This window comes from Herpailurus yagouaroundi, unplaced genomic scaffold (assembly GCF_014898765.1).
Source record: "Herpailurus yagouaroundi ecotype Mexico unplaced genomic scaffold, PumYag 198, whole genome shotgun sequence".
In the NCBI taxonomy this organism is placed as follows: domain Eukaryota; kingdom Metazoa; phylum Chordata; class Mammalia; order Carnivora; family Felidae; genus Herpailurus; species Herpailurus yagouaroundi.
Genome location: NW_024412429.1, coordinates 5,691,335 through 5,717,936, shown reverse-complemented (window position 1 = coordinate 5,717,936; position 26,602 = coordinate 5,691,335). Strand labels below are relative to the sequence as shown.

The window sequence follows — 26,602 nt, the reverse complement described above, 5'->3', positions numbered from 1 at the left end:
GGAAAAAATTTTCCACAATGAGTACCTTTAAAAATCTATAAATATGTATATGTGTATATATGCATCCGCATATGTACATATGTGTATGTGTTTGTATGTACATGGATTGCCTTAAAGACCATCTGATCCTTTTTTTTTTTTTCTGAAGAGCAGATAACACATAACAGTTCACATCTAACTTTGAAGAGTCTCTATGTTTATTGGTTGGTGGCCTTGTCAGATGAAAGCGCTTTTTCTGGGTGATAGAAGGCTACAAAATCAAGAGCCCTGAGGAAGGGAATTTGTGGGCAAACATCGAGTTCACATTCATTTCTGGTGTTCCTTGTAGGTCAGAAAAGACAGCGTGCTCTCGCCTTTCATTTCACAAAGTCTAGTCAACATTTTAAAAACCTGATCGATCTTCCTTGTGCTTACAAAAGGGAAAGGGACCCCTCCTCCAGCAAACAGAGCCGAAGGCCGGTTTCCCAGCCAGCGGCCGGAGAGCTTCTGTACCCCCACACCAGGGCCGTGCAGGAACCCCACACCTCCTCGCCCCACAGTGACCCCAGAGGCCTCTTGCAAGTGCAGTGCTGGGGTTATAGCCCCTGAGCTGTCTCACACAGCCCTCTCAGGTTCGCTCTGGCAAGTCCACAGTCCTACATTTCTTACATCTTTCGTCTACATTCTGACATCCTCTTCTACAGTCACCCAAATGAATACCCCAGACCTTGACAATTGACACCGATGCTCTTGGGACATGTGAAGTTGAAGTGTTGGGGCAAAGAACACCAGGGTGTTGTGTGGTGTTGTGTTGTGTTGTGTTGTGTCTTTGCTGGATATATGAAATTATTTTTCACGTTTGTGGAGATTAACTGAACGTGGTAGCCCAAGTACCGTCTTGCTCCTGGTGCTTTGTAGGGTGTGGAATACTCACGAGGTGGGCGTGGCTTGGAGGGGAGGGGAGATGTTCAAAACACAGCACAACTGAACTCGTTCTTTTGCTTTGTTGTTTTCTTAGAAAGTAAGGTAATGGTTGTTGAGAGATTAGGCTTCCAGTTTCGTCCTTTCTTTTCTCTTTTCTCCTCAGAATTTAGACACTATTCAGATAACATTGATTCTGAATCATCTTTTTAGAGTCCGTTTTTCAGAAAAAGATATTCGGCTTTCAGCTGGTGATGATGGCTAGTTGTGGAACCTCACCGAGTTTCTTGGGCTTCTTTCTTAATTGTGATTTCATGCACTTGAAATTCCAGGTGCTAATAGTGTTGGAAGTGATACACACACACACAAATAATTACACATAATTATTAATTATTAATATAAAAATATAAATAATTACAATAGATTGTAATGTGTAATGTATATTATATATAATAGTGTTGGAAGTGTCATCCGATTTACCTTCAGAAGGATGCGGAGGCTTCAGTCAGATGACCTATGTACTTGGCTTTGGTAAAGAAACCCCTTTCTTCCCTCGTGCTCTGCGTGCGTGGTATTCCGCCGTAGCCGAGGCACTAAAGGCAGAGGTTGGAGTGGTAAGAGCCCACAGACCTGAGCTCAGGTGCGGCTCTGAGCCCAGACAGCTCTGTGCTGCTGGACCAATCACTTCCAGTTCCTTCCTCAGCCTCAATTTCTCCATCTGTGAAGTGAGGATAAGACCTATCGTGTGGGACTGTGGAGAGAAATTGATTCAGTGTCTATAAAGTGCACACCACAGAAGAAGCTCTGCATAACTAATTGGCTGTTATTAACATTATCCAACATTTGAAATTCAAAATGAGTGTAAAAGAATTTGGCCATTATCATCATGTCTTTGAGTAGGAACTAAAAACAAACAAAACAAAAAAAAAGCAACAACAACTAAGAATTCCTTATTGCCAGATTTATAACGTTGAATCATTTTACGCAGCACTTTACCTGGAATTTGAGCATAAAATTGGTTCTTGGTTATCTGAGAAACATCATAATGTATAAAGAACTTCTTATCACAAAATAACGACTCATCTATACCACCAAACACTTGTGAATGACTTTCCTCAATTGTCTCCTCAAAAAACAGAGGACGTAAAGTTGTTTTATATAATATCTAACAATAGCTAAAATGACTGTAGTGTGACAGGTATGCATGTGGTAAAACTCATTAGGTGCATTCTAACAAGAAATACAAGCACGTTTAGGACCGTACGTTCTTTCGGGTGACTTACTCGGCGGCTTCTCTTCATTAATGCAATTAGCTGTGAATTGCCACCTCGAAGATCAGAGGACTGTGACCAGTAATGTTGAGACCAAGTGATAAAAGCAGTCCTCCGTCAGGGAGGACAGGCGTCAAGGTCAGCCGTGTGCCATTGCAGAGCTGGACTGGGACACTCGGATGGGGGCTGAGGGTGGTCGCTTGGAATTGCCCGTGCTCGTACCCGCCGCACGCGGGCTGATCCTGGGCTCTGTGAAGGGCCAACCTCCATGTTGAGGGCTGCTGTGGTCCAGAGTACTTGGCTGTGTTTTAATTCCGTTTGTGTTAATTTACCGACTTTCCTGATCTGGCATCAGATGCATTAGGACCAAATCGGTTAAAAGATGTCTTTCTTTACCGGATTCCTTTTCCTATCTCCAAAGCACTTTACCTAATGATGTCACAGATCGTAAGCGTCATTACATTTCTTGCATTAGTCTTGTGTCAGTGTCTCTTCTGTAAATATCTCTTTGTCCGCTTTTCTACCGACTTCCTCAATATTTCTTTTTATATGCTTTTAATTTTTTAACTACTTAGGATTATATTTGCAAGAGAATTCAGTGAAAGCTAAGAAAGCCTTATAACTCATCTGGTTCTGCAGTGTGGTTCTAATAGCCCCGAGATGAGCCCAGTCTAAATGCCAACAACAACCAGTCGTACATCGGTCGATAAACACACGTGCCACATGCAGCAGTGATGTGATCCCACCTAACCCTGTGCTGGCCCCCGAAGGGAGTTCTTGTGATCCCCTTCTGCCTGGAGGAAATGGAGACTGGCAGCGTCTAATGACTCGCTCGTCCAGCTCCTGCGGCTGGTGGGTGGACGCTGGGAGGGTCCTGGAAGCCAACGCTCCCAGCCTTTGCCATGCTGCCTCTCAGCTTTCTTTGGGCTACCTGTTTCCCCAAATCATTGCTAATCCTCACCGCGTGCCAAAGCTGAATTCACTTAATTCACACGCACCCAGAGCAATCACTGAGGGACTGGCTCGGTGGGGTCAGGTTTTAGCCAGAACCTATTTTATAGGAGAGAATTTTCTAAGGGACCAGAAATGTACGTAAGCGCCCAAATCTCAAAGCCACTGCTGCCCCCCCTCCTTCTTTTGGCTCATGGAAGTGTGGGAGCAAGCCCAGACTGAGCAGGTAGGAAGAAGCCACCGGAGCTCCTGGGGCTGGGGGGCGGGGGCTGGGGGGCGGGGGCAGGGTCTGCATCCAGCTGCCTCCTTTTTCTGCGGGCCCAGCTCCAAACCTCACTTCTTTCTCTAACACTCGCCTGCCCAAACTCTAAATGAGGACACCAATAATAGCGCCTAGCTTCCCAGTCGGTTGCAAAGGTGAGATGAATTAATACATTTAAGCACAGTACAGCACGTGGCAATAGAAAACACTCAACAAATGGCAGCATTATTATTATTTTGTCATGGTTCTCAAGGGGAAGCACTCACCAGGGGCCCATTCACACGGGGTCATTTACAAAGGACACTGCATTACATGAAGTCAGATCTGCATGAGCTGAAAGTGAAGTCCAAGGTCAGGGTGAGGATGGGCCATTGCCGGGTGCGGCTGCATTCCTAGGACCTCCTCTGATCTGTCTCTTCCATACCCACCCCCACCCTGATCTAGGATTCCAAAGGAAACTATTTCCCCTACAAATCCTAACACTGACTTCCTTTCTCAGAGGACATGACTGACCATTTAATCCAAATCCCTTATGTTTCTGGCCTCAGTTCTGGTGGCTTCACCCTGGGTCTTGAGTCCCAGACTTCTGCCCCACCTCCAGATGACCCCTCTGCTTTGACCCTGCCCTGTACCTGGCATACCCATGATCCCTAGCGATAGAGGTGCAGCTAGGAGATGAGGGACAGACTCCTTCCACCCCACAGCAATATTATTACATCATATTCATTTTTTCAACAAATGATTCCTCAACACCTACCTATTAAGAGAGACAATATAGAGGATCCAAAGATAGTTCCCGTGTCAAGGAGCTTAATTCTTTTTTTTTTTAATTTTTTTTAACCTTTATTTATTTTTGAGACAGAGAGACAGAGCATGAACGGGGGAGGGTCAGAGAGAGGGAGACACAGAATCGGAAACAGGCTCCAGACTCTGAGCTGTCAGCACAGAGCCCGACACGGGGCTCGAACTCACGGACCGCGAGATCATGACCTGAGGTGAAGTCGGCCGCTTAACCGACTGAGCCACCCAGGTGCCCCAAGGAGCTTAACTCTTGTTACTGAGATACTTTCACATTATCTGTAAAATGGGTACTTGGTGATAACGATTGTATAAACAGTATACGCACCTGTGTAAATGATTAAAAAGAAAGAAACGTGTCTTCTGATTTTTGTGATCAGGAAAGGCGTTATTGCACAATGAAACTTTAAAGATTTCAACAAGCAGAGGTGGGAAAGGAATCCAGCATGAAGGAATGGCATAAGGAAAAATGAGAAGTTGGAAAGCCCCTTACCCTTGGTTGGGAATAACAATTGTCGTTTGGGGCCCTAATGTTCTCATGGGAGAGGACTGGAAAGTAAGGGTTGGCCCCAAGCCCATTAAAAGGGGCTTAAGGCCAGGCCAAGGAAGCTGAAATTGATCCCACAAATAACGATAAATTTCCAAAGGCTTTCACCAGTGGAGAAATGCAAGACAAAAGTTTTAATTCATTGGTGATAAAGGATGCATTTGAGGGAATAGAAATGAGGCAGGGAGACTGGGGAGGTTAGTGCAGTGGTAAGGCAAATTCAGAGTCAGATCATAAGGGACCGAGTGTGGTGGTACCAGAGACAGAGGGGCAGCTGGCATGACAACAGAAGGGATGTGGCGTGTAGGACGGGCCTGAGTCACTCCTCTCTCACAAGTGGCAAGTCCAAATTCTTTTGGTAACATAATCCAATGTCTAACATTTTTCATGGAACAAAATTTTCACTAAAATAAAGCATAATATATTCAGAACGAAGGAGGAAATGTTCTAGTTAACCGTCATTTGGCCAATGGTTGTTTTTAATAGCTCAGATTCAAAGATGCTTCTCCTCCCTAACCAGCTTTATTAATATTCTTCAATAATATTAGTACTCTAAACCAGATTAATTCAAAATTCAGTTTCTTCTGGTTCTCTAAAAAGATGTCACTCCACGCCTTTCGAGTCCACTCGTATGGACATTGCCTCCTGACCAGGGCTCACCGAAATAAGTGTGCAATCTCACACCCTTGCAAGGATTTTTTTCAAAGATAGAAACATACAGATTGATCCCGAATATAAAAATCAAACATAGTGCTAATATTTATTAGACATCTTCCCACCGTACCAATGAATTATTCAAGTTACTAGAAAAGATTTTCCATTACTGGCCTTTGTTGTTGATATGAAAGGTTTAGCAGCAAGTAACGTTTCTAGAAAATCCTGTGAACCATGTTGTTCTCTGGAGATTTTAATGACACTTGGGTCAGGAACCATAATCGATCATGAGCTACTGATTCCAGCTCTAATGGTTGAATGGAAGGGCCTTGATTCCTTGTTTCTGGCATCACATGCACACATGTACACATGTTACCAAAGTTACTTCTGAGGTTTGGCATATACACAGGCCCAAAGCCAGCCCACGTCTCCATGCTGGTAACCAGATAGGCTTTGCGAAGGGCAACAAAGTACAACAGTGGAATTAGACCTTTCATTTCTGGGATGATCCAAGGCAATGCAGCCTTCTCCATCAGGTGGCTCTGTAACTGACAGCTAATTGTTACATCAGGGATAATGGGAATATAATTTTTCGGAAATTTCACTTATTACCTGTATACGTGGTCCGTGAGATCAGAAAGATGTGCAACTAAAATGTTCTATCTTCCACATGAAGAATTGGGGAGTTGAGAAGATGATATAAAGACACTATTACCTAATGAAGTCCCCACGATTATCAGAGAAAGTTAGCACGCATACTCTAAGGATTACGTGTACATGTATTAACGCACATCAGGTCCAGATATATAAAGAATATGGGCTCGCTGTGTTGAAAGTTTTTTAACAAAAGGTTTAATCATTTTTGAGAATTAAACAAGGATCTAGAAAATCATGTTTTTCACCATCAGTGAGGAACAGAAGAGAGATAACTGGAAATAAAATAATAGTACAAACCACACTTGGATATTTTCTCATAGTCTAGTAATATCTTCTAGCACTTTTCTCTCTTTTAATTCCAACCTAGATTTCATTTTTGCCAGGATGCCACCTCGCTTGATACCTTCAATAGCAATTACAGAATATGGCCCAATTATTTCCTTAGGAAAAAAACGAATTTTTTTTTTGGTTAGGAAACTTGATATTTTAATGAAAATGATCTAAAACAAAAAAATGCAATTGTAGCAAAATAGATGAGGAAATTGTACTTCTTTGTATTAAAATATTTTTCATAAAACATTAAAAATATATTAATGAGACTTTAATCTCATACAAACAAGTTAATCTTCTCTAATATTGTTTTATGTATGTTTATATGAAATTGCATGGGAGTAAAACAAATTATGTCATCATAATATTGTTTTGTTTCCCCTACGGAAATACTTGTATGAAACAGTTTAAAAAGCATATTCTAGAGGGGGAAAGAATCTTAGACTTAGTGAGTATGGTATCGTTAAACAAGTTATTTTCTTAGAGAAGCAAGGAACATGACTGAAAACAAAATTTACATTTCTAATTAGTCAGTAAAGTTCATTTGTCAATGTTGGTCTCAGTTTTTCCTCAAAAGTTAAATGGCAGCTGAAGGAAAAGAGAACCACTGGAGAAAATTTGGAAAGGAAAGAAATATTTTAAAGGGTCAGATAGACATTTTTTTTTAACCTTACCGTAAAATTTTCTGACAACCATGTCTGTGCTCGCATTTAATTTTCACTAATCTTGGTGACTCATATTTTGTACATTACTCCTTTCATAGAGTCATTCCAAAAAAATTGTAAAGACTTGAAGGAATTTAGAATTTTGTGTGGTTTTACTTGCCGTCTGTCTTTTTAGATCTGTAATGACCGGGGTCCTAGTTATGTAGTTTTTTATAGGATTAATCAATGATTTCCGGACAGACTCACCACTGGAATGATGGCTACAGCAGTGAGCAAAGATACTCAGCCCTGCAGTGTATTTCATGCGTTTTATTTCACCGTGGTCTTCCAGAGAGGACAGTCATTAGAACTGCCAGCAGCTTCTCAATATGAGAAAAACAACTTTAAATGCTTCACGCTGATTTCTGTAAACAGTTTGCTTTCTCTTAATTTACAACATTATATCTCATACCAGGCTGTAACTACATAAGAGGAGGTGGGAAAAGTCGTATGTCCTGACATGTCAATCCAAATCATGACGTTTACCTGACCTCATTGAACGGCCTGTCAGTCATCAATCTGACCTCGCAGTAGTCCGGTGCAGATCAGAAGTTTAAACTCCTTTATAATGTTTGTTCCTACCTTACAATCTGCTCTCGATATGATATGCAACTTTCTTTCTGCTACAAAGCTTCGTTTCATGAGTTAAGTTGAAATAAGCATATGTAAAGACCTTCTTTATCTGATATTCACTAAAGAGGACAGGCAGGTTCATCATCAGACCTCAAAACAAAATTGACACAACTGTGCTTATTTATGCCTAAAAGAGATATTAGCACACTCACTGAAATGCATCTCCAGCCAGAGGTCAGGGTTAAGGTTATTGGCATGGTGTCATAAGGGCGCTCATGTTGCACCTGTCTGCACTGTCCATCGCCTGAAGATAAATAGTAGACTTCAGTTTCCAAAATAACAGTGATGTTCTGTATGGCCTCGTTTGTAAATAGCCCAGTTCGGAGTTAACCCCAAAGTCTTGATTGAAGACACATTGTAAATGAGAATCGGACCAGACAGCTCTCCGGGTCATGCCTGTGACTAGCCTCGTTAGTAACTGAGCTTGGCCCTTCAGAGGGTGGGCAGGTGGCTCGCTGAGTGGATGGAAAATCATAAGGAAAGGTTGTAAAGAAGGCTTTTTAGAAGCCTAATCACTATAAACGTTCCTCCTTCTGGAAGTGATAATCAATTGCTCTAAGTAATTTATTGATTATGCAATTTCCTCCAAAATCCACAGATTTCCTCCACAATCCCTCAGATTCTTTCCATTCCCAGGGTACTACCGCCTGGGGCATCTTTAGAAATAACAGCGGTTTCTTCAGGCCGCCCTGCCACCCTCTAAAGAAACAGTGCCTGTTGAGTCAGCGAAAAAGAAGCGAATCCCAGAACATCTTGTGCTCTGGAAAATCTAACTGGAGAGATCTTGCCACTTCCTGGCTTCCCAGGATATTATGAAACTTTGTTTCTCTCATAGAAACTACCCAGTAGAGGGGCGTCTGGGTGGCTCTGTCGGTTGAACGTCCAACTTCAGCTCAGGTCATGATCTCGGGGTTTGTGAGTTCAAGTCCTGCGTTGAGAGCTGTGCTGACAGCTCAGAGCCTGGAGCCTGCTTCTCATTCTGTGTCTCCCGGTCTTTCAGCCCCTCCTCTGCTCATGCTCTGTCTCTCTGTCTCTCAATAATAAATGTTCAAAAAAAAATTTTTTTAACAAAATTAAAAAAAATACCCAGTAGATAAATAGGCTAAAGATAACAACAAGTCATTCTTCATAGAAAAAAAATGAACCCCACACAGCAAAACAACAACAACAACAAAAATGTTAGCCCTCCTTAGTAATTTAGGGAAATGCTAAGTAAAGTAACCTTCAAGTAACATTTCATTTGTCCTGAATTAGCAAACAGAATTTTAGTTATAGCACCCAGTGCTGTGATAAACAGGTAAACTCATATGTTGCTGGTAACATTATAAATTGGCATAACCTTTCCGAAAATCAATATGGTAATGTATATATATGTATACATTCACATCAATAACTACAAAATGTTCGCCGTCTTTGAAGCAGTAACCTCGCTTCTAAGAACTGGTTTGAGGCAATAACGCAAATAAAGAAAAAGAGTGTGCACACAAAGACATTTATTACATTATTATCAAAAATTGTGCGAATCGGGAAGACTTAATGTCCCTAACTCCCTAACTAGAGGAAGTCGGCTACGTAATTTACACTCCTTCAACTCCGTGGCTGTTGGGCACAAAAGTTACAATGACACAGAGCGTCTATCGATAGTGAGGAGGGTGGATGTGAGAACTTGGTGGACTCATGCTCTCTGGTGACAGCTTCTTCCAGCCTCAAGGCCTCTCCTTGCGTTTGCTCTTTGGCACAGCGCGTCCCTCCCCGGCTGCTTGTTACAAGCCGGTTTCTTCTCAGCATTCAGGTCTCTACCTAAACTTCATTTTCTCAGGAAACCCTCCTGGTCACCAGCCCGGTGGTCCTAGCCCTCTCTGATCACCTATTTTCCAGTCCCTGCTCCAGCTTCTCACTGTCTGAAATGCTCTTGGCCGTCAGTGGTTTGTGGACGTACCTTCCCCCTCTTCCACCAGAATGCAGACTCACGCGTTTACCAATCTCGTTCACTCCTCCTCATCTGCTAGGAAGTACACAGTGGGTCTTCTTGAAATCACAGAAGTTGGAAGACGTCCTCTGGGTTTATATTAGAACCTGGTTCCTGATGTCCTCTGTGGATTGACCGCCTCATTCCTCTTCTCCCCAGACTGGGGAGTCACTTTGCACACAGTGCTCAGAGCAGGTGGGAACAGCGTGGGATCACCAGGCAGGCTGCTCTGGGAAGCAAGGGGCCTCCACTCCGCCTCCGTGACAGGCAGCCGATCTCTTCCACCGTGGGTGCTGCTGCAGGCCCCCTGCCACAGCCCCAGCCTGTAGACACGTCAGAGGCAGCCAGCCTTACCAGGCCCCCTGCAGTGAAGGCCGGCCTATGAGGAAGCAGGGCAGGCTATGGATTTGGTATCTTTCCAGAGTCCAGGAAGGTTGTCTGGCCTATGCTAGACCCCCTTGACTCCTGAAATCCCCACCACTAAAGCTACTTCTTTAAACACTTTTTTAAATGTTTATTTATTTTTTAGAGAGAGAGAGAGGAACAGAGCATGAGTGGGGAGGGGCAGAGAGAGAAGGAGACACAGAATCCCAAGCAGGTTCCAGGTTCAGAGCTGACAGCACAGAGCCCAATTTGGGGCTCGAACCCACGAACCATGAGATTATGACCTGAGCCATAGTCGGACACTTAACCAACCGAGTCACCCAGGTGCCCCTGAAGCTGCTTCTTTCAGCCAAGTGTCTCTGTAAAAATATAAACAGCCCATGGGGCGTCTAGGTGGCTCAGTCGGTTAGGCGTCCGACATCGGCTCAGATCATGATCTCACAGTTCGTTGGTTCCAGCCCCGCGTCGGGCTCTGTGCTGACAGCTCCAAGCCTGGAGCCTGCTTCGGATTCTGTGTCTCCCTCTGTCTGCTCCTCCCCTGCTCATGCTCTGTCTCTGTCTCAAAAATAAATAAACGTTAAAAAAAAAAAAAATAAACAGCCCAGATCTAAGGACCTACCATCGCATGGCAGATCTTCAAGTCCAAGAACATAGGTCTTGTCCATAGAAGCATGTAGAGGGGCAGTGTTCCTTAGTAGACAGTATTTCCAGAAGACTGAAACTAAATGGAATGGTTTACTTTGAGGCTTTGGATGTGAAGGATAATAGTTCCCCCATAGGAGGACCCCAGTGTAAAGGAGGACAAGAAATCAGTTGAACTCTTTGTCCAGGTCTCCTCCTCAACCTCCTGGAGGTCCTTCCTCGTGCAAGCCTAACGTAGTAGTAACCATCTGGAACACAGTTTGCACATATGTGCCTGTTTGCCAGGACATTTGCCCCAGTTTGATCAGAAGCTCTGAGTCTACGGGAGCCTGGCCAGGGACAGGAGACATGAGGTCCACCACCATCCCAAGAGACCCAGGGTCAGGCTTTGAAGCATCTAGAAGAGGAGAGAGGGCTTTTTTTTGTTTTTTTGGCCAAAATAGCAACCTATGCAATGAAGGTGGTAGATGGAGGGATTTTAGCTCTAATAAGAAACAGGAGGACAAGTTTCCTAAAGCCCAAGGTCAGTGTGCTGCCTGCAGGGCCAGGACCTGAGCCCAAACATTGCTCCAATTCTTCCTTCGGTTTCACTGTCTCTTCTCCAGCATACTGTTCTCTGTGTGGTCAGTAGTAAGCAAGGACACCTTCCTCTGTCTCTGTCTCTCTCTCTCTGTCTCTCTGTCTCTCTCTCCAGCTACTTGCTTGATATAAAATGGGAATTGTAACACACTGTTGTCAGTATGAATTAAGCGTCGATTAATACCTCAAAACACAAACTAAGGAAATCCACATATGCATTATTATGCAAATATTAACTCCCATAGTAATGCTACATAATTATGACCTAATTGTGTCTTGAGGCACAAGTGTCAGGTTTTCATTCAAAGACAGATCCACTTTTTCCTGTTGGCTTACTAGGACTGCATCTCACACAGTCAGCCAGCAATCCAGGGAACAGGCTAATCACGAACCGTGCTCCTGAAATTAGAAAACTCAGGACTTTGTTGAAGCAAAAGAGAAATAAGTAGGGCCACGAACGCAGAGCGCCATTTGCAATAACCCATCTTTTCCCCCTCACTCAATATGCACCAGCATATTGAAATGTACCTGGAGGACAACAGAGCTTCGGAAACTGCGGAGTGTAACCTTAAGCCATAAACAGTTGGCTTAGAAAGTCTCACAACCACGTGTCTTGATGGAGACACACGCAGGATCTGAAAAGCCAGTCTAGACTAGGACGAGAAACCACACCTGAGTAAGACCACCCGACCCCAGGGCTCTGCATTCATGGCGAGTCCAGGTGACAGTAAGGATGTGCTCTGCGTGACTTGAAGATACAGCAACTCAGGTCTGCTCCTCTTCGGAGGCTGTGAATCAACCCATTTTATAAAAGATAAAAACCTGACTCCCTGCTGTTCCATGGGCTGTCCCTCCTGTCCTACCCCAGAAAAGAGTTAAATTATAGACAGTTCACTGTTATCCGGGAGCAGGGAAGCTGACACCCTCGTGGCTGAAACTGAATCCTCGTTCAATAATTGTTGAAATGTATCAATAGCTTGTTAAATCCACAAGACCTAACATATATCCTCTCATTTTATCCTTGTACCTATCGTTACAGGTAAGTATGACACCTGTTCCAATCAGGGATTCAGTAACAGGCTGAAGGTCCCATGGAGCTGGGATGCAAAGCCATTTGTGTTCAACAAACCTGTGTGCATTTCATCGTCTGCTGGCCTCAACCCCATGGGGATTCTGCTGTTTTATTTCTCGCTGCCTTTGTCTACTTACCCCCTCTTAAAATCCTGATTCAGAGGCAAATCAGTTGTGTAGACTAAACTGAAGAATCTCAAATGATAAAAATGTAACTCAGGCAAATAAACATTTCTTTATTCAAAAATACCAAAAATCGGCATATTTCACCTATCAGCATTTCCAACAAGATTTGTTTCACTTCTCATGCAACCCCAATTTTGCTGCTGTACCAGATTAAATGGCCACATTTTCATTTTTTCCCCCAAAATTTAGATACCTTTTTTTTAACTGTGTGTCCAAAACTCCTATTGGACTTTAGCAAAGCCTTGAACCTTTGTAAAAATTTTGTTAGGTAAACTCTAGTATTTTCAGATTGGGTTCTGCAACAACACACTTAGTGGCAAAGTGGATGTCTCTTGCCACATTTACCTCAGCAGCGTAGAGGCTGATAAAAGTTGATAGTCAGAGCTTTGGACAATATTGCAAGGTTATTTTGAACTGAGACAGCCATAAAAGGCTAGAAAGTTTTAACTCTGTCACTTCTACGGCAGTGAAGGCTGTTCAGCCCAGCAGATCGGTCTGATTTGTTCATTTAATATATCATTTTTGCATTAATCGAGCACAATTGATGAGAAAGATTCCCACTCTGTAAAATTTCCAGCTAATGGTTTGGAAATCTACTTGAATTTTGCACCCAATAATTCATTTTAGAATTTTCAAAGAGTAGATAGTTTAGGCAAGCTGAGATAAATCCCAGACAAATGGGGAAACATCTGATCGACGTGTGTTTTCATTGTAAGCACCATTAGTGAGTTTATCTAATTAATTATTTTCTGCAATAGAACAGAGGCCTTTTACTAAAAGGTCTTCCACTTTGCAGACCCATGCCCTTTATAAAGCCTTTCATCTAAAACGATTTAACCAAACTTTGTTATGATGGCGATCACCAGTGTGGCCCTACAAAGGCTTGAGATGTGAGTTCGTTACATAGATGAAAGTTCTAACAAAGGTAATTTGGAAAATAAAGCTCCCCATAATTTACTGCATTTGCTGATAACATTTGTTAGAAATCTGAAATTTCTCTTTTCATTTTTGTGCCTCAATTACAAAAAAAAAAAAATTAGAGCTGAAAATGGGTTGTATCATTAAAGTTTCTTGCTGATGGAAAACTGTAATAACAGCTGTCATTTAGGTGCATTTATAAAGATTTTCAGTAAAATTACTTCCAATAGGTTTGCCCCACTCCTGAAAGCAGCAATCAACATTTCTTTTCCAATTAAAATCATGTATTTGGTCATCTCTGGAGCCGGTCGAAAATTACCATACGGACATATAAGAAATAGTATTAAACAAAATTTAGATATTAAATGAAAATGCCATAGGAAGGCAGCATTGTCTTCATCTTGAAACAAATGTTGCTAATAAAGTGAATGGGGTATTCTGATTTTTTATTTTGAAAAAAAAGTTCTTTCAAATTTAAGGGTGATCCAAGTAAACCTCACTTTAAATTCAAGAAGACTTTGGAAAAGAGATGAACCTATCTGACTATACAGAGCCCCCATGCACTTAACCACATTTGATCAAACTTGTCCAAATTCACAGAAATGCTATTTCCATGGATAGGAACTTACAAGCATGTAAGTAATAAATAAAGAATAAGCATTAGGCAAATAGCACTACATTTAACATATAGTTTATTTAGAACTGAATTTGCTTATATTGTATCTGGCTTCAGTAAACCCACAAAGTAGTAATTTGTTCACTCATTCATTCCTTTTACAAATGTTCAATTTGCATTTGAGGCCAAATGAATGAAATTTATACTACAGTAGTATGATCCTGCCCTTCAAGAGGTGACAAAATGTAGGAAAACTAAGTGAACATAAAACACTTCCCAAGGGTTCCAGAGCAACATGTAAATAAGGAAGGTGGATGGATTGCTGGCTATCACACTAGGAATTCAAAAGAAGGAAAGACGACTCTGGAGGCAACTTCCCCGAGGAAGTAAGTCCAAAACTAGCCTTGAAGAAAGGTACCAGGAGATAGAGGGGAGCATAGTGCTATGGGGAATTTCAAAGACATGAATGAAACTGTGCACGCAGGGGTCAGGAAGAAATCCGGACTGAGTGGAGCAGGAAGTCTTGGTGAGAAAGAGCAAAGTATGAGGAAGAGCAGAGCACAGAGGTCCCAGATGATTGGGAACTTGACTTTGAGTCATCATACAATGTGGAGATGTTGGTTGTGATGGGGAGAGAACGCGATTAGGAAAGTTAACCTGCAGGGTAAAGGAGGAAGAGGAGGACGTGAAAATGGAAAGGCAGAATAGACTACTAGCTCCAACCCAGAGGGGCCTGGGCTATTGGCAACAGACCTGCCAGGCACTACACAGAGCAAACTGAAGAAAGCAAAAGGGCAGAATCAAAGATGAAACTCATCTGAGCCCAGACTCGGGGCTTGTGAGACTCATGAAGTCAGCGCTCACCTCTGGGGGCCATCGGAGGGCTTCCACGCAGGATTAGACCCCACCGGGGACTATGCAAGAATCCTATGAAACAGTGTCCTGCAGGAACACTAGGAACCCTTGATCCTCATGGGAATGGGAACCTCAGACTTCGATCCATAACATCCTCAACATCTGTGGCTTTGAGTTGTTTTTTTTTTGTTTGTAAGGATCTAGAAAGATCTAGAAGATTCCTACTTTTTACCTTCTCGCCCTCTTCCTACTATCCTGCCGCTTACCGGTTTTCCTAGCACCTTTGGTCTGACGAGAGCAGGTGTCCCTCCACAGACAACAATGACACTCTGGACAGTGGCTCTCAGGCAGCTTTTCTGTCTTGTGCACATTAAAGCCCCACCGTTTCCTATCTTAGTACCTATCTTTGTTAAGCTAAAAGAAATCTGAAGAGGAGCTTTGCTTTTATGAAAAAAGGACAAAATGAAAAAAAAATAGCATTCAGCGCACACCCTCAGCAGCCAGAGGGGCGCCACCAGGCTCTTTCCCTGGGAGCTACACTCAGCATCAAGCCGCCCACCAGAGCTTTGAACTGTGTCTGTGAGCATCTGTGCTTTACCTTGGTGTATTTCCAGCATCCGTTAGCAAGATATATCCTAAGGTACCAGAAGAGCCTAAGAGAGATTATTTTTGGGGTCTGGGAACACTCAAAAATTCTCCCATATACATTAAAGGTAAATAGTTCTTCGCTTTCCACCATTTTGGCTTACAAAAGGTTTCTTAGAAATGCTTTCTTTTCAGATAGTGAGGGAAACCAGGAAATCGTAAATGCTCCTAAAGACGGGGGTGTGGAATGTGAAATTAATCCTAGAATTTCTCCCTATTCCTCATGTATTCTGTGGCACAGAAAAAAAAGTCCTTGAAATCAGTCATCCCTGATTTTCGTCTTTCTGCACATCTCAGTAAAGGATGTCATTATTTCAAGCACTTGTGATGAAGTAAAGATAGCATAATAGTCCATATCATAAAAAGGAAGCTTAGATGAGCAGTTTGCTGCCTTGTGAAACATGAATTGATTGGTTGTACAAGTCAAATACCTCCCCCCACAGATATTTATTCCCCTAGACCCTCTCTCCCATGGCATTCCTCCTTTATGGACTTGAGCTTCTCCTACAGTTAGAAAGGCAGAGTTTCTGCTACCTTGAACACCACCTATGTTGACATGGGATGCTTACACCTCTCTTTCTGGATCTTCCTATCATCCTTCTTGCTGCCCTTGGGCAGACACCTGCCATAATTTCTCTTTTTCAGTATCACTTACTTTTTGTGTTATTCTGTTGACTTACTTCACCTTCCTAAGCAGAGTTTGCTCCTCTGTGGAGGGGAGTCAGTAAGTAGCTAGCTCATAGGGCTATTCTTTGTTTTAAGTGACATTATGTTAGTGTTACAGTCATTATTATTATTCCATAGTGAGATAGACCAGTGAGGAATCAATTTAGGACAGGGCTGGACTTGGAATTCTCCTTTTTAGAAGCAGTCTGGTCATTGAATCAAGTTGGCCAACAAGAAAAGAGATACTTTCACTCCAAAAGCTTGAAGCCAATTTAATTCAATGGCCACTGAATCTGTTGTTATAATTCTGTATGGGGATAAATTGGTCGACCCAGCCGTTATTTTCAGTATAACTTCCAGGTTAAAGTAGTCATTAATCAAAGATAAACCTAACCGGCCTTTTTGTACTCTTGACCAAATCACTATCCGTCGACTATATTTAAAAAATCAACCCAAACATTTGGTCTTTACTGTAAGAAGTCAAAATCTGTATCAACTTATTGAAATAGCAGGATGGAATAACTTTTTGCAGTGTGTCAACAAATAATTTGAGTTTTTGACAGTGTTTTCCTCCTTCACTAGAATTATATAGCCATTGGTCCTTTCGGGTTTTCTTAGAACTTGATTTGAAAGCTGAATTTGATGCTTATGAAATTTGTGACTTACTTTGGAGAATTATGCATTTGCTTTAGGACCATCTTTTCAGTTGAAATACAGTACATCTCTTGAAGAACCATCATTTCCAAAAGCGTGTTCCAAAGTTGTATTGTGGTCTTACAAAATGTAATGATAGGATGGTAGGAACCAGAGATCACTCAAAGTTCAATCCCTTCGTTGTACGGGGAAGGTAACTGAGATTCAGAGATTTCAGAAGGCATCTAGTAAATTATTGAACACTGAAGCTCCTAAGTTGTTGGAAAACTATAATGCAAGTCATTTGCCTTGATATCCAGTGTTATTTTTACTATACCAGTACATTCTAATGTCATTTAGGGAAATAAATCTAATTGGCAGTTGGGAAATGGAAATTGTTTAGAAATTTTCATTGTCTCCCTGAAGGAAAATTTTAAAATTTAATTGACAATAGGGCCAAGATCCATGATATCTTCAATTTCACAAGTGATCGGTGCCCCCATTCAGAGGATGAAAACCCTTTCTAGAGCTTTTGAAACTGTGATGGCTTAGTAGCCTCTTGCTTTAGTCACCCAGCTCCTGTGTCAAAAAGAGAGGAAGAGAGAGAGACTTCCAGCTGGGAATCGAGGTCTTGCTTCAAAGCTTTTATCTTCAGAGGAAAGAAATCTTGTGAATTTCATTAATGTCAACAAGATCTGAGAAGATGTGAAGTGTTTAAGCCCTTGGGCATCTCCAGCATGCCAAATGCCGTGGTTGTTATAAGTTATTGGTTGCAAAAGCATTGCAACTTTGATTCACACCCCCCATGAATGAAGAGACTTTGGAAATAGCCATTGTAGAGTCATACTTAAGGGTATATTGAAAACCATCACTTTCCAAGAAGATATGAAGTCAGCCAAAGAAACGGCGGCTTAAGCTTGGGTTAAACATGAAACACCCGGAATTCCGAATGGGGTGGCATATGTTATGGTTAGGAAACAAAAGACTAGTCTTCTCAAAGTACCATAGCAAAGCTAAGAAGGAAAACAAAAGAAGCATTGGTGTAGAATTCTAAAAGCAGATAACCTCAAAGCATCTCCCCAAAAGGGTCCTTCTCTTAGAATACAAACCGGAATTGAGTTATTGGGTTTTTCTTCCCCCTTCACTTTCTTCTCCATTCTCTCATCTCAAAAATGATCAGACTGGAATTCACAATGGTTTCCACTGTACTTTTCCAAACTTTATGGGAGAAAGCCCTTTTATTCCAAAATAGGCAACTGTTTCTATTAAGTAAATTGAGTCCAAGCTAACCCCAAATAAATGAATATTTCTGGCAAAACAAATATTGACAATTTAAACTAGGTCTTGAAATTGAAATGTTCTTAAAAAACAAAATATATCTGGGGCGCCTGGGTGGCGCAGTCGGTTAAGCATCCGACTTCAGCCAGGTCACGATCTCGCGGTCCATGAGTTGGAGCCCCGCGTCAGGCTCTGGGCTGATGGCTCAGAGCCTGGAGCCTGTTTCTGATTCTGTATCTCCCTCTCTCTCTGCCCCTCCCCCGTTCATGCTCTGTCTCTCTCTGTCCCAAAAATAAATAAACGTTGAAAAAAAAAATTTTTTTTAAAACAAAATATATCTTAAAAAGAAAAACTCAAGAACAACACCTTCTAAACCTTTTCATAAATATTATGAGATACCTTTTAATGACATATCTTTTTTTAATGAAGTTGTCTTTTTAATAAATCTCTTTTGGAAACTGTTAGTTTTATTCTACTAAAGCTGACATCTGCCTAAATATCAGTAAGTGTGCCCAAGGAATTACTGTTTGGGTCATCACAATCTCCTAATTGCTAAATCTACTAAACCCAAGGGAAAAATTTGTTCAGAATCATCCAACAGAAAATCCGTGATGGTTCAGTATCATCAAGAGACACGTTACAATAATAATATTTGCAGTACATTCTACCTGCGCATACCTGCCAAGACCTGAACCCAGGTCCCGGAGGCTCACTTTCTCCATGATGATGATGTCGCTGAAACCCAGTCTGAAGCAATGCAGCTTTTGAGCTATGACTGAAGCTGTCACAGGCTACAGGTCCCGACAGGTAAAGCTCCCTACAGTAGGTCTTTAGAGCTCGGGAAATATTTTAGTTCAGCATTCGAGAAGCCAATAAATGCCTTTTCTGATCCAGAAAGAAATGATTTGGCTTCTCCTTTTCGCATTTTTTTTTTTTAATCTCACTGTCGCTTCAGGGAGATCATCCAGCCCCGATGGGCAAACACCGCGGGACAGGAGTTCTTGCTGCCCACTCAGCTCGCCAGCCATTCCACCTGGGTACATGCTGTGACAAACGTGCTCTCCGCGAGTCGCTCTCCATCAATGGACGCTCTCAGACCGAGAACAGCTTCGGGCCGGACTTGGCCTGGATTCACGTTCAAATACCGTGTCTGCAGAGTGCCCATGCTTGACGACATGTTAGACCCCACACACGAATGGCCAGAGAAGGGCGTAGCCAAACCATGATGCGTCAGTAGCAATTAATTTCAAAGCCCTGGTTTTACGGCTGTTGTTTAGCCTTAGGTGCGCTGAGAGCATCGGTCTGCCTGGCTCACTGTCTGGTGTGGCCAACGGCTGCAGCGGATGTTGTGCCGTCAGGTTGATCAGCCTTTTGTCTGAGAAATGTGCTGATTCCTCCAGTTATTTAAAGAGCTGTTGTACTCCGAAGGGGTAACGTGAACCGCCGTTGCTGGTGAGCGTGGGGAGTTAACGTCGTAAGTTCGGAGTCTGGACATCGTTTGAATCCTGCCTCACCCTTTCCCGATCCGCTCAGGTGGTTTCGCACTGAGTTTCCCAAGCCAGTGCTTCCTTTAAGGGAGTTTGGTTCCTTGGCTTCGAAAAGCACCCACGTGGTGGGCAGTTTCAGGATGACAGGTGGATGGAGGCACCCCTCCCATGGGATCCCGCTCCTCCCTCAGGGGGTGAGGCTGCCGCTTGGGCCAGGAGATGCCCCCAAAGTCACAGAAACGTTTCTCTTGAAATGGTGCCTGCTAATTATCTTAGGTCGTGACCAGAAAGTGCACGTTGATTTCATAAATTATTTCCTCTGTTAGAATCACGTTAGTACTGCTTCAGGTATGTGGAATAAACATTGTTTTATATTTCTCATGCTTCAAATAGTGCTTTCACTTCCAAATAACTCCTTTGCGTATTACAGTTCGTGTAAGAGTAGCTACACATTTAAGACTATTTACCAAAAAAAAACGTTAGAGTCAGAAAAATCCAAAATTGAATTTCACTGTGCTTGGCCCTCCCTGTGGCCATCTGTACGTCCTTTTACCACTCTCCATGTGTCTAAGATAAGAAGTCTGGGGCGCCTGACAGATAAGGGTTCTCTCAGGACACGGGTTCCACTGACCACCCACGCAGTAAGGGACACGCCTGTGGCTTAGAGGCTTCGTGAGGTCAAGGAGCATGAGCCTGAACTTCCTTCCATGGTGGGTGCATGTGATCAAGGCATTCGACAAGAGGGGGATCAGTTAGATGACCCCAGCTGGAGGATAAGCTCTCCCAACGACAAGAGCCCCTTTTTCCTGTATTGGAAGCGGAGATGTGTCTCACGTCATCTCCCTTTGAGGCGGCCCTTGGTGACCGGGTGTTACGGTAGAGACCTCACGGACACAAGCTGAGCTCCTCACCAGGAGGATGCTGTCGTCCAGATGCAAGGCTGTGATATACACATCCCACTCCTGACCAATACGGCACCTGGAAAGAGCAAGCACCCGGGGAAGGACAGTTTAAAGAGGGCTGTATAGAAAAAAAGTGTGTTGGGGTGCCTGGGTGGCTCAGTCGGTTAAGCGGCCGACTTCCGCTCAGGTCATGATCTCACACTCCGTGAGTTCGAGCCCCGCGTCGGGCTCTGTGCTGACAGCTCAGACCCTGGAGCCTGTTTCAGATTCTGTGTCTCCCTCTCTCTGACCCTCCCCCATTCATGCTCTGTCTCTCTCTGTCTCAAAAATAAATAAACGTTAAAAAAAATTTAAAAAAAAAAAAGAAAAAAAGTGTGCATGTGATGACACATATTGCCTACGTCATCAGCATTTGCGGCATTCAGAATCGTAAATGCACTGACAATAGTCCCTAACCGGGCACAACTTTCAAGCCCTACCTGCATGCCTCCTGCATGAAAGCATCCCCAAGAAGAGAAACAATACCCTCGTTCGACTCTGCTTGCATAGTATCCCTCTAGAAAAGTGGTGTGGCTGAAACCGCCACTTATAGTCCTATTTGTTTGGTTATAAATAAAACATCTCTCTTCCCTCACCAAAGTATCTTTCCAGCTGCTGGACATAAAACAGATTCCAAGCTTCCTAAATTGAAATGTCATCCTCCTAATCAGAATTGACGATTGTAAATAACCATCTGGTTTTGTGTGTGTGTGTGTATGTGTGTGTGTGTGTGTGTGTGTGTGTTTGTTTTTTTGTTTTTTTGTTTTTTTTTTTTTGAGTGCCCTAGTCTCACCAGCGTACTTTCTGGCGGCATCATATGTATTTAAAGTGGTGAGCTCCAGGTCAGATTCTCAAAGAAAGTGGCAATACAGCTGTTTTGAAAAGGAGACCACATTACTCGCCTGCTTCTCAGCATGGTTTGACACTAACCCATGCCCTGTCATCCTTGCAGCATGCAAAATAAGGGAATGTGTTCCTTCTGGGGCTTTTTCCTGCCCCAGTGATATACATTCTGCAACCACTAAACATGCCCAGTCCAAGTCACTTTCTGAGTAAGCAACTTCCATTGTGTTCTGTTCCCTTTATCACTTGGGCTTCTCCACTGCTGAGAAACAAAAGAGCTACATAGTTTTACTTACTCCTACAGTTAAATATTTTTTAAAAAAGCAAGAATAGGTTATTATTGAAATGAAGTGTGGCTGTCAACTGTAGCCTTCTGGAAGTCAGTGGGAAAAACAGGGTGTGTTAAGCTTTCCTTTGTGTGCAGACTTTCCAAACCCCCCTCTGCCTCCAGCGGGAAAATATGTCTGTCCCGTGATCTATTCAGTTCTTGACCTTTGGACTAATATGCCAACAAAAGGCACCATTTATTAGTGATTAATTTACGTATTTCTGCCATACGAAACTGGATCAAGGCTGTCACTGCTCAGCGCCATCACCAGTTATCGTTGCCCTGTGCCCTCCAGGGGTTTGTGCTGCGGGCTCGTCTGTTCTGTGCAAGTGTGGGCCATGCCACCTTCTCCCTAAGTGCACCTCTTCCAGGACCGGGAGTGCCTATCAGGAAGAGGCACACACATTCTCCCCCATTCCGGATGGAATCCTGGGAAGCTGAAGTTGTTCCTGAAAGATGCATTCTCTGATATCAATCTCCCTTGTTACCCGTTATCTGTCTCTGTCCTTCCCCTTCCCTCTGTCCTTCCCCTTCTTCTGACTCCCTTGTCCTGTCTTCTTTTGGAGTTTGTTCCTTAAGATCTATTCTTCACACCTGTAACAAATATCAACAACCTCCCCGTTCCCCCGCCCCCGACAACACACAAACACATGCGCAAGCTTCCTTCTTCTCTTTTAATTCAACTGAAAGATCTTCTCCTCTTGGAAAGTTCCCCCAAGTGGATTGATAACCACGCTGTCCTCTCTAGTGGGCAAGCCTGACTGTAACTCTCTCTTCTCCCTTCACCATGTAAATCTAAAGAAAAAAAAAAAAAAAAAGACCATTTAGTTTAAGTGTGCGTCCGTCTACATTTCTGTTTCTAAAAAGTTTATCTTTCGGGCGCCTGGGTGGCTCAGTCAGTTGAGTGTCCAGCTTCGGCTCAGGTCATGATCTCACGGTCTGTGGGTTCGAACCCCGCGTCGGGCTCTGTGCTGACGGCTCAGAACTTGGAGCCTGCTTCAGATTCTGTGTCTCCCTCTCTCTCTGCCCCTCCCCACTCATGCTCTGTGTCTCTCTCTGTCAAAAATAAATAAACATTAAAAAAATTTTTTTAAGTTTATCTTTCGCTTAAAAGAAATAGGGTAAAAATAGTTTTTCAAACATCTAATCTCTTATTTGTTCCACAATAACTCTTTGCTATTTGGTTATTTTGGATGATCAACTACCCTGTGCCTCAAAGTTTAGCTTAAATCGAGCTTACTGTGTGATCATAGAAATGCTTCCATCATGAGCAAGAAAACCCCACATAATTATAATGGCTTGGTGTTGTAAGGTCATTTGCTAAGAAAAATTGATGTACACTATAGCTGTGTGACCGTAATCTCTCTCTCTCTCTCTCTGAAAATTACTAATATTTCTGCCTGCCTTCACCCTCACTAAAAGAAACTCATCAGGAGAGCAATTCATTTTCCCTATGCTATCGAAGACGGTGATATTTCTCTAATAAGTTTCTGGAAAAATCAAGCAAAAGAACTGCTTATCTCTGCTACATGGGATTGTGACTGTTACTTTTAATACTGACCTGAACCACTTCTCAGTCTTTTCTTAAATGTCCAGAGTATCTGGGGAAGAAGTTTGAAATACCATTTTCCCCTCTATGATTTTCACATTCGAGCAAGATCAACATTTTGGAGCCATACTTGAAATGCGGATAGAATAAGGACTTTCATCTGGTGTAGTACACATTTTCAGGTTGCAGCTCCCCGCCCCCTGCCCCATGTGAGCCTGAGCTCACAGCCCGTTCGCTGCACCTCACTTCAGCAGAGGTGAGACGGGGTCATGTCAGCAACTGGGCAGAGCCATAGTACCACCGTGCTTACTGGGAGAGCAAATGTGGTTGAGGCCCTTGGAAATCTGTGAGCAGAGTACAAACCAAATGCGTGTCAAGACGGCTGTTAGGGGGCTGCTGGGTGGCTCAGCTGGTTGAGCGTCGACTCTTGATTTTGGCTCAGGCCACGATCTCACGGTTCGTGGGTTCAAGTCCCGCATCGGGCTCTCTGCTGACAGTGGGGAGCCTGCTTGGGATTCTCTCTCCTCTCTCTCTGCCCCACCCCCACTTGCTCTCTCTCTCTCTCTCTCTCTCTCTCTCTCTCTGTCTAAAATAAATAAACTTAAATAAGAAAAGATGCTCCTGGGGAGAACCTCATGGAGTTTCTATACTCTGCCTTGAAGCCAAGGGTCTGCATTTTAGTCAGACTCCCGCACATCTGGGTCATTCCTGCAGCCAGGTTGCGCACGATCACATACTTCTCCTCTAAATGCTTTGAGATGGGGTTTGCGGACCCAGGTTCCCGAGGCTGCCGAAGGCCAGTGCTGGCACTTCCTTCCCTCGCTGAGCCAGAGAGGCAGCTGCGGGGGTCACTTCAAGCCTTGGCCTTGGCCCTGTCCTCCAGGCACCAGGTCCTCCGCCTGGACAGTGACACGCAGTCCCTGGGAAACGGTAACTAATAGCCGTTGTACAAATGTTGGGCAAAAATCAAGAGCAGACGGTGCTCAACAGCAGCCAAGACAAGGGTCAAGCTAAGCCTCTCCTGCCAGAGTACATCCACTTAACCTGCAGCTGGCCAGCCCCTCACCTGACCACAGACAGTTCACTCTAGTTTTTGTTTTCAATGTTTTTAATTTTTGAGACAGACAGAGACAGAGTGTGAATGGGGCAGAGGCAGAGAGAGAGAGAGGGAGACACAGAATCAGAAGCAGGCTCCAGGCTCGGAGCTGTCAGCACAGACCCCGACGCGGGGCTTGAACCCACGAACGGCGAGATCGTGACTGGGGCCGAAGTGGGATGCTTAACCGACTGAGCCGCCCAGGCACCCCCAGACTATTCCCTTGAAATATGCCATGTTGTGGCTTTGAAGAACTCACTGTCCGAGAGAACACTCTGGAAGAGTCAGCTTTGAGATTTGTGATCTGTAGTGTAACGGTGGTTACACCACTTTTGTTGATTCTGTTACTCCTTTAGTTTCAATGGCTTTTCATCAGCTGCGATCTAGGACCTCATATTTTTATAGATTTGTCACTCACTACCCCTAAAACTCTACAAGATCACATTTAAAAAAAAAATATGTTAAGTGCTTGCATCTCCTAACAAGCATGCAAAGAAAATGCCTAGAGCGCCGTGTAGGGTTTTTGGGGGGGAAACTGCAGAATAACGGGCCTCTTTGTGTGTTTGCATGAACCAGTTAACTCAGGAGACGGCATCGACTACAGCCAGCAGAAGAGGGAGAACATCGGTGACCTGATCCAGGAGACGCTGGAGGTCCTGGAGCGCTACGGAGGAGAAGACGCCTTCATCAACATCAAGTACATGGTCCCCACCTACGAGTCGTGCTTGCTGAACTAGAGGCAGGAACAGCTGGGATGGGGGAGGGCTTGCCTTAGTGCCCAGATCATCTGTCTCTGCTGCTTTTAGCATCTCATTACTTGTGACTTCTACAGCTTTCTTTTCTACAGCTGCTAAAATAGTGGCTCATGGGCCGTTGGACCATTAGCCCCATTGAGAGCAAAGTTTTCCAATACATAAATAGTGCCTGTTTCTTAGATTACAATAGCGTACTGTGCTTATTTGTTCTAAGAGAAGAATTGCTTCTTTATACAACTCGGACAGAAGCAGGAGTCCGAGTCAAACCTTCAGTTGTATAGACAATAAAACTATAATTTTCATGCGCAGTTCAGCGATAGCTGTTATGTGTCTGCTTGCCCTGAGGCTGATGTCAGAGGTTGTAAGGGGAGGACTGATGCCGCCCGCCTAATAGGTGTTTGTCGTGGCCGAGCAGCACCTCTCCGGCAGCTGTGCGGAACAATGTTCTCCGACATTCAATAAAACCATCGAGTCTGTTTCAATTGTGCAAGGACAGTCTTGCGGGCCTGTTATGAACCTCAGTGACAAACGTAGTTAATGCTTCGAGCCCCGTGGTCGTCTGGGCTTTGCGGGGCTTTCCAGTGTATGCTGGGGTGGGGCTGGGGGTGCGGATGGGGTGGGGGTGGGGAGAGCGGCGGGCAGGGTGACGCATGAAAGGCAGCGGCAAACGTGGTCAAACAACGCTCCTGTGAATCCTTGTCCCCCCTACGCGATGACACATCTCAGGACGTGGTGGTTCACTGACAAGATGTCACCCAGCCGCTTGTCCGGGGCTTTGGTCATTTCTGAAGATGACCTGTACGCATCTGAATGATTCCTTGGCAATTTGTCCTTTCCTCCGCCTCCTCTCGCCAGGTGGATGTGTTCTCATAGCACCGCTCTGATCGCAGCGTTTAGGAATTTCATTGAACCACCCCCCCCACCACCCCGCAAAAAAAAAAAAAGAAAGAAAGAAAAAAAGACAAAGAACATGTACTTTTTCACTCAACTGAGAGAGAAGAAAAGTGCCCGAAGAGAAACCCAACTGTAGGGCACTCAGCCCTGACAATGGCTTTTCAGGCACGCAGGCCCTGAGCTCGGGGCGTTTGAAACCCAGCCCAGAAAAGTTCTTAAAGACGGAGCCCTGACTTTGCACACCTGAGCAACGCTGCAACACCCAGACACGCATGGCCTGAAGTATCTCATTCTGCACCAAAGTGAGGAGACGGAACGTGTTCCCCTGTGCACCGAGCGCTGGCCCTGAGACTGTTGTCACTAATTATTTAAGATGCAAGTTTCCAAAGGCAAGCACCAAATTTGAAAACGGGTTCCTTATTCATCTTCCCCGATGACTGGCTCAGCACACCGAATCCAGCCTCTAACTGGCCACCACCTAGTTGCCATAAGCACTTTTTAGGATAAACGGAGAGGCATGACCGTGCTGAGCAAATGGGCTTTCACCTGCCATATTTGGA

At 43.8% G+C, this 26,602-nt stretch overlaps 1 protein-coding gene across 1 annotated transcript in view; it reads left to right on the top strand.

Moving 5' to 3' along the window:
- PACRG (parkin coregulated) overlaps positions 1 to 25,638 on the top strand; it is a 515,648-nt gene extending 490,010 nt beyond the window's left edge. The window contains exon 5 of the mRNA XM_040448603.1: positions 24,970 to 25,638. Coding sequence (XP_040304537.1) covers positions 24,970 to 25,130 — 161 coding nt within the window. The 3' untranslated portion in view covers positions 25,131 to 25,638. The remainder of the gene's footprint in view (positions 1 to 24,969) is intronic.
- The last annotated feature ends 964 nt before the right edge of the window (positions 25,639 to 26,602 follow it).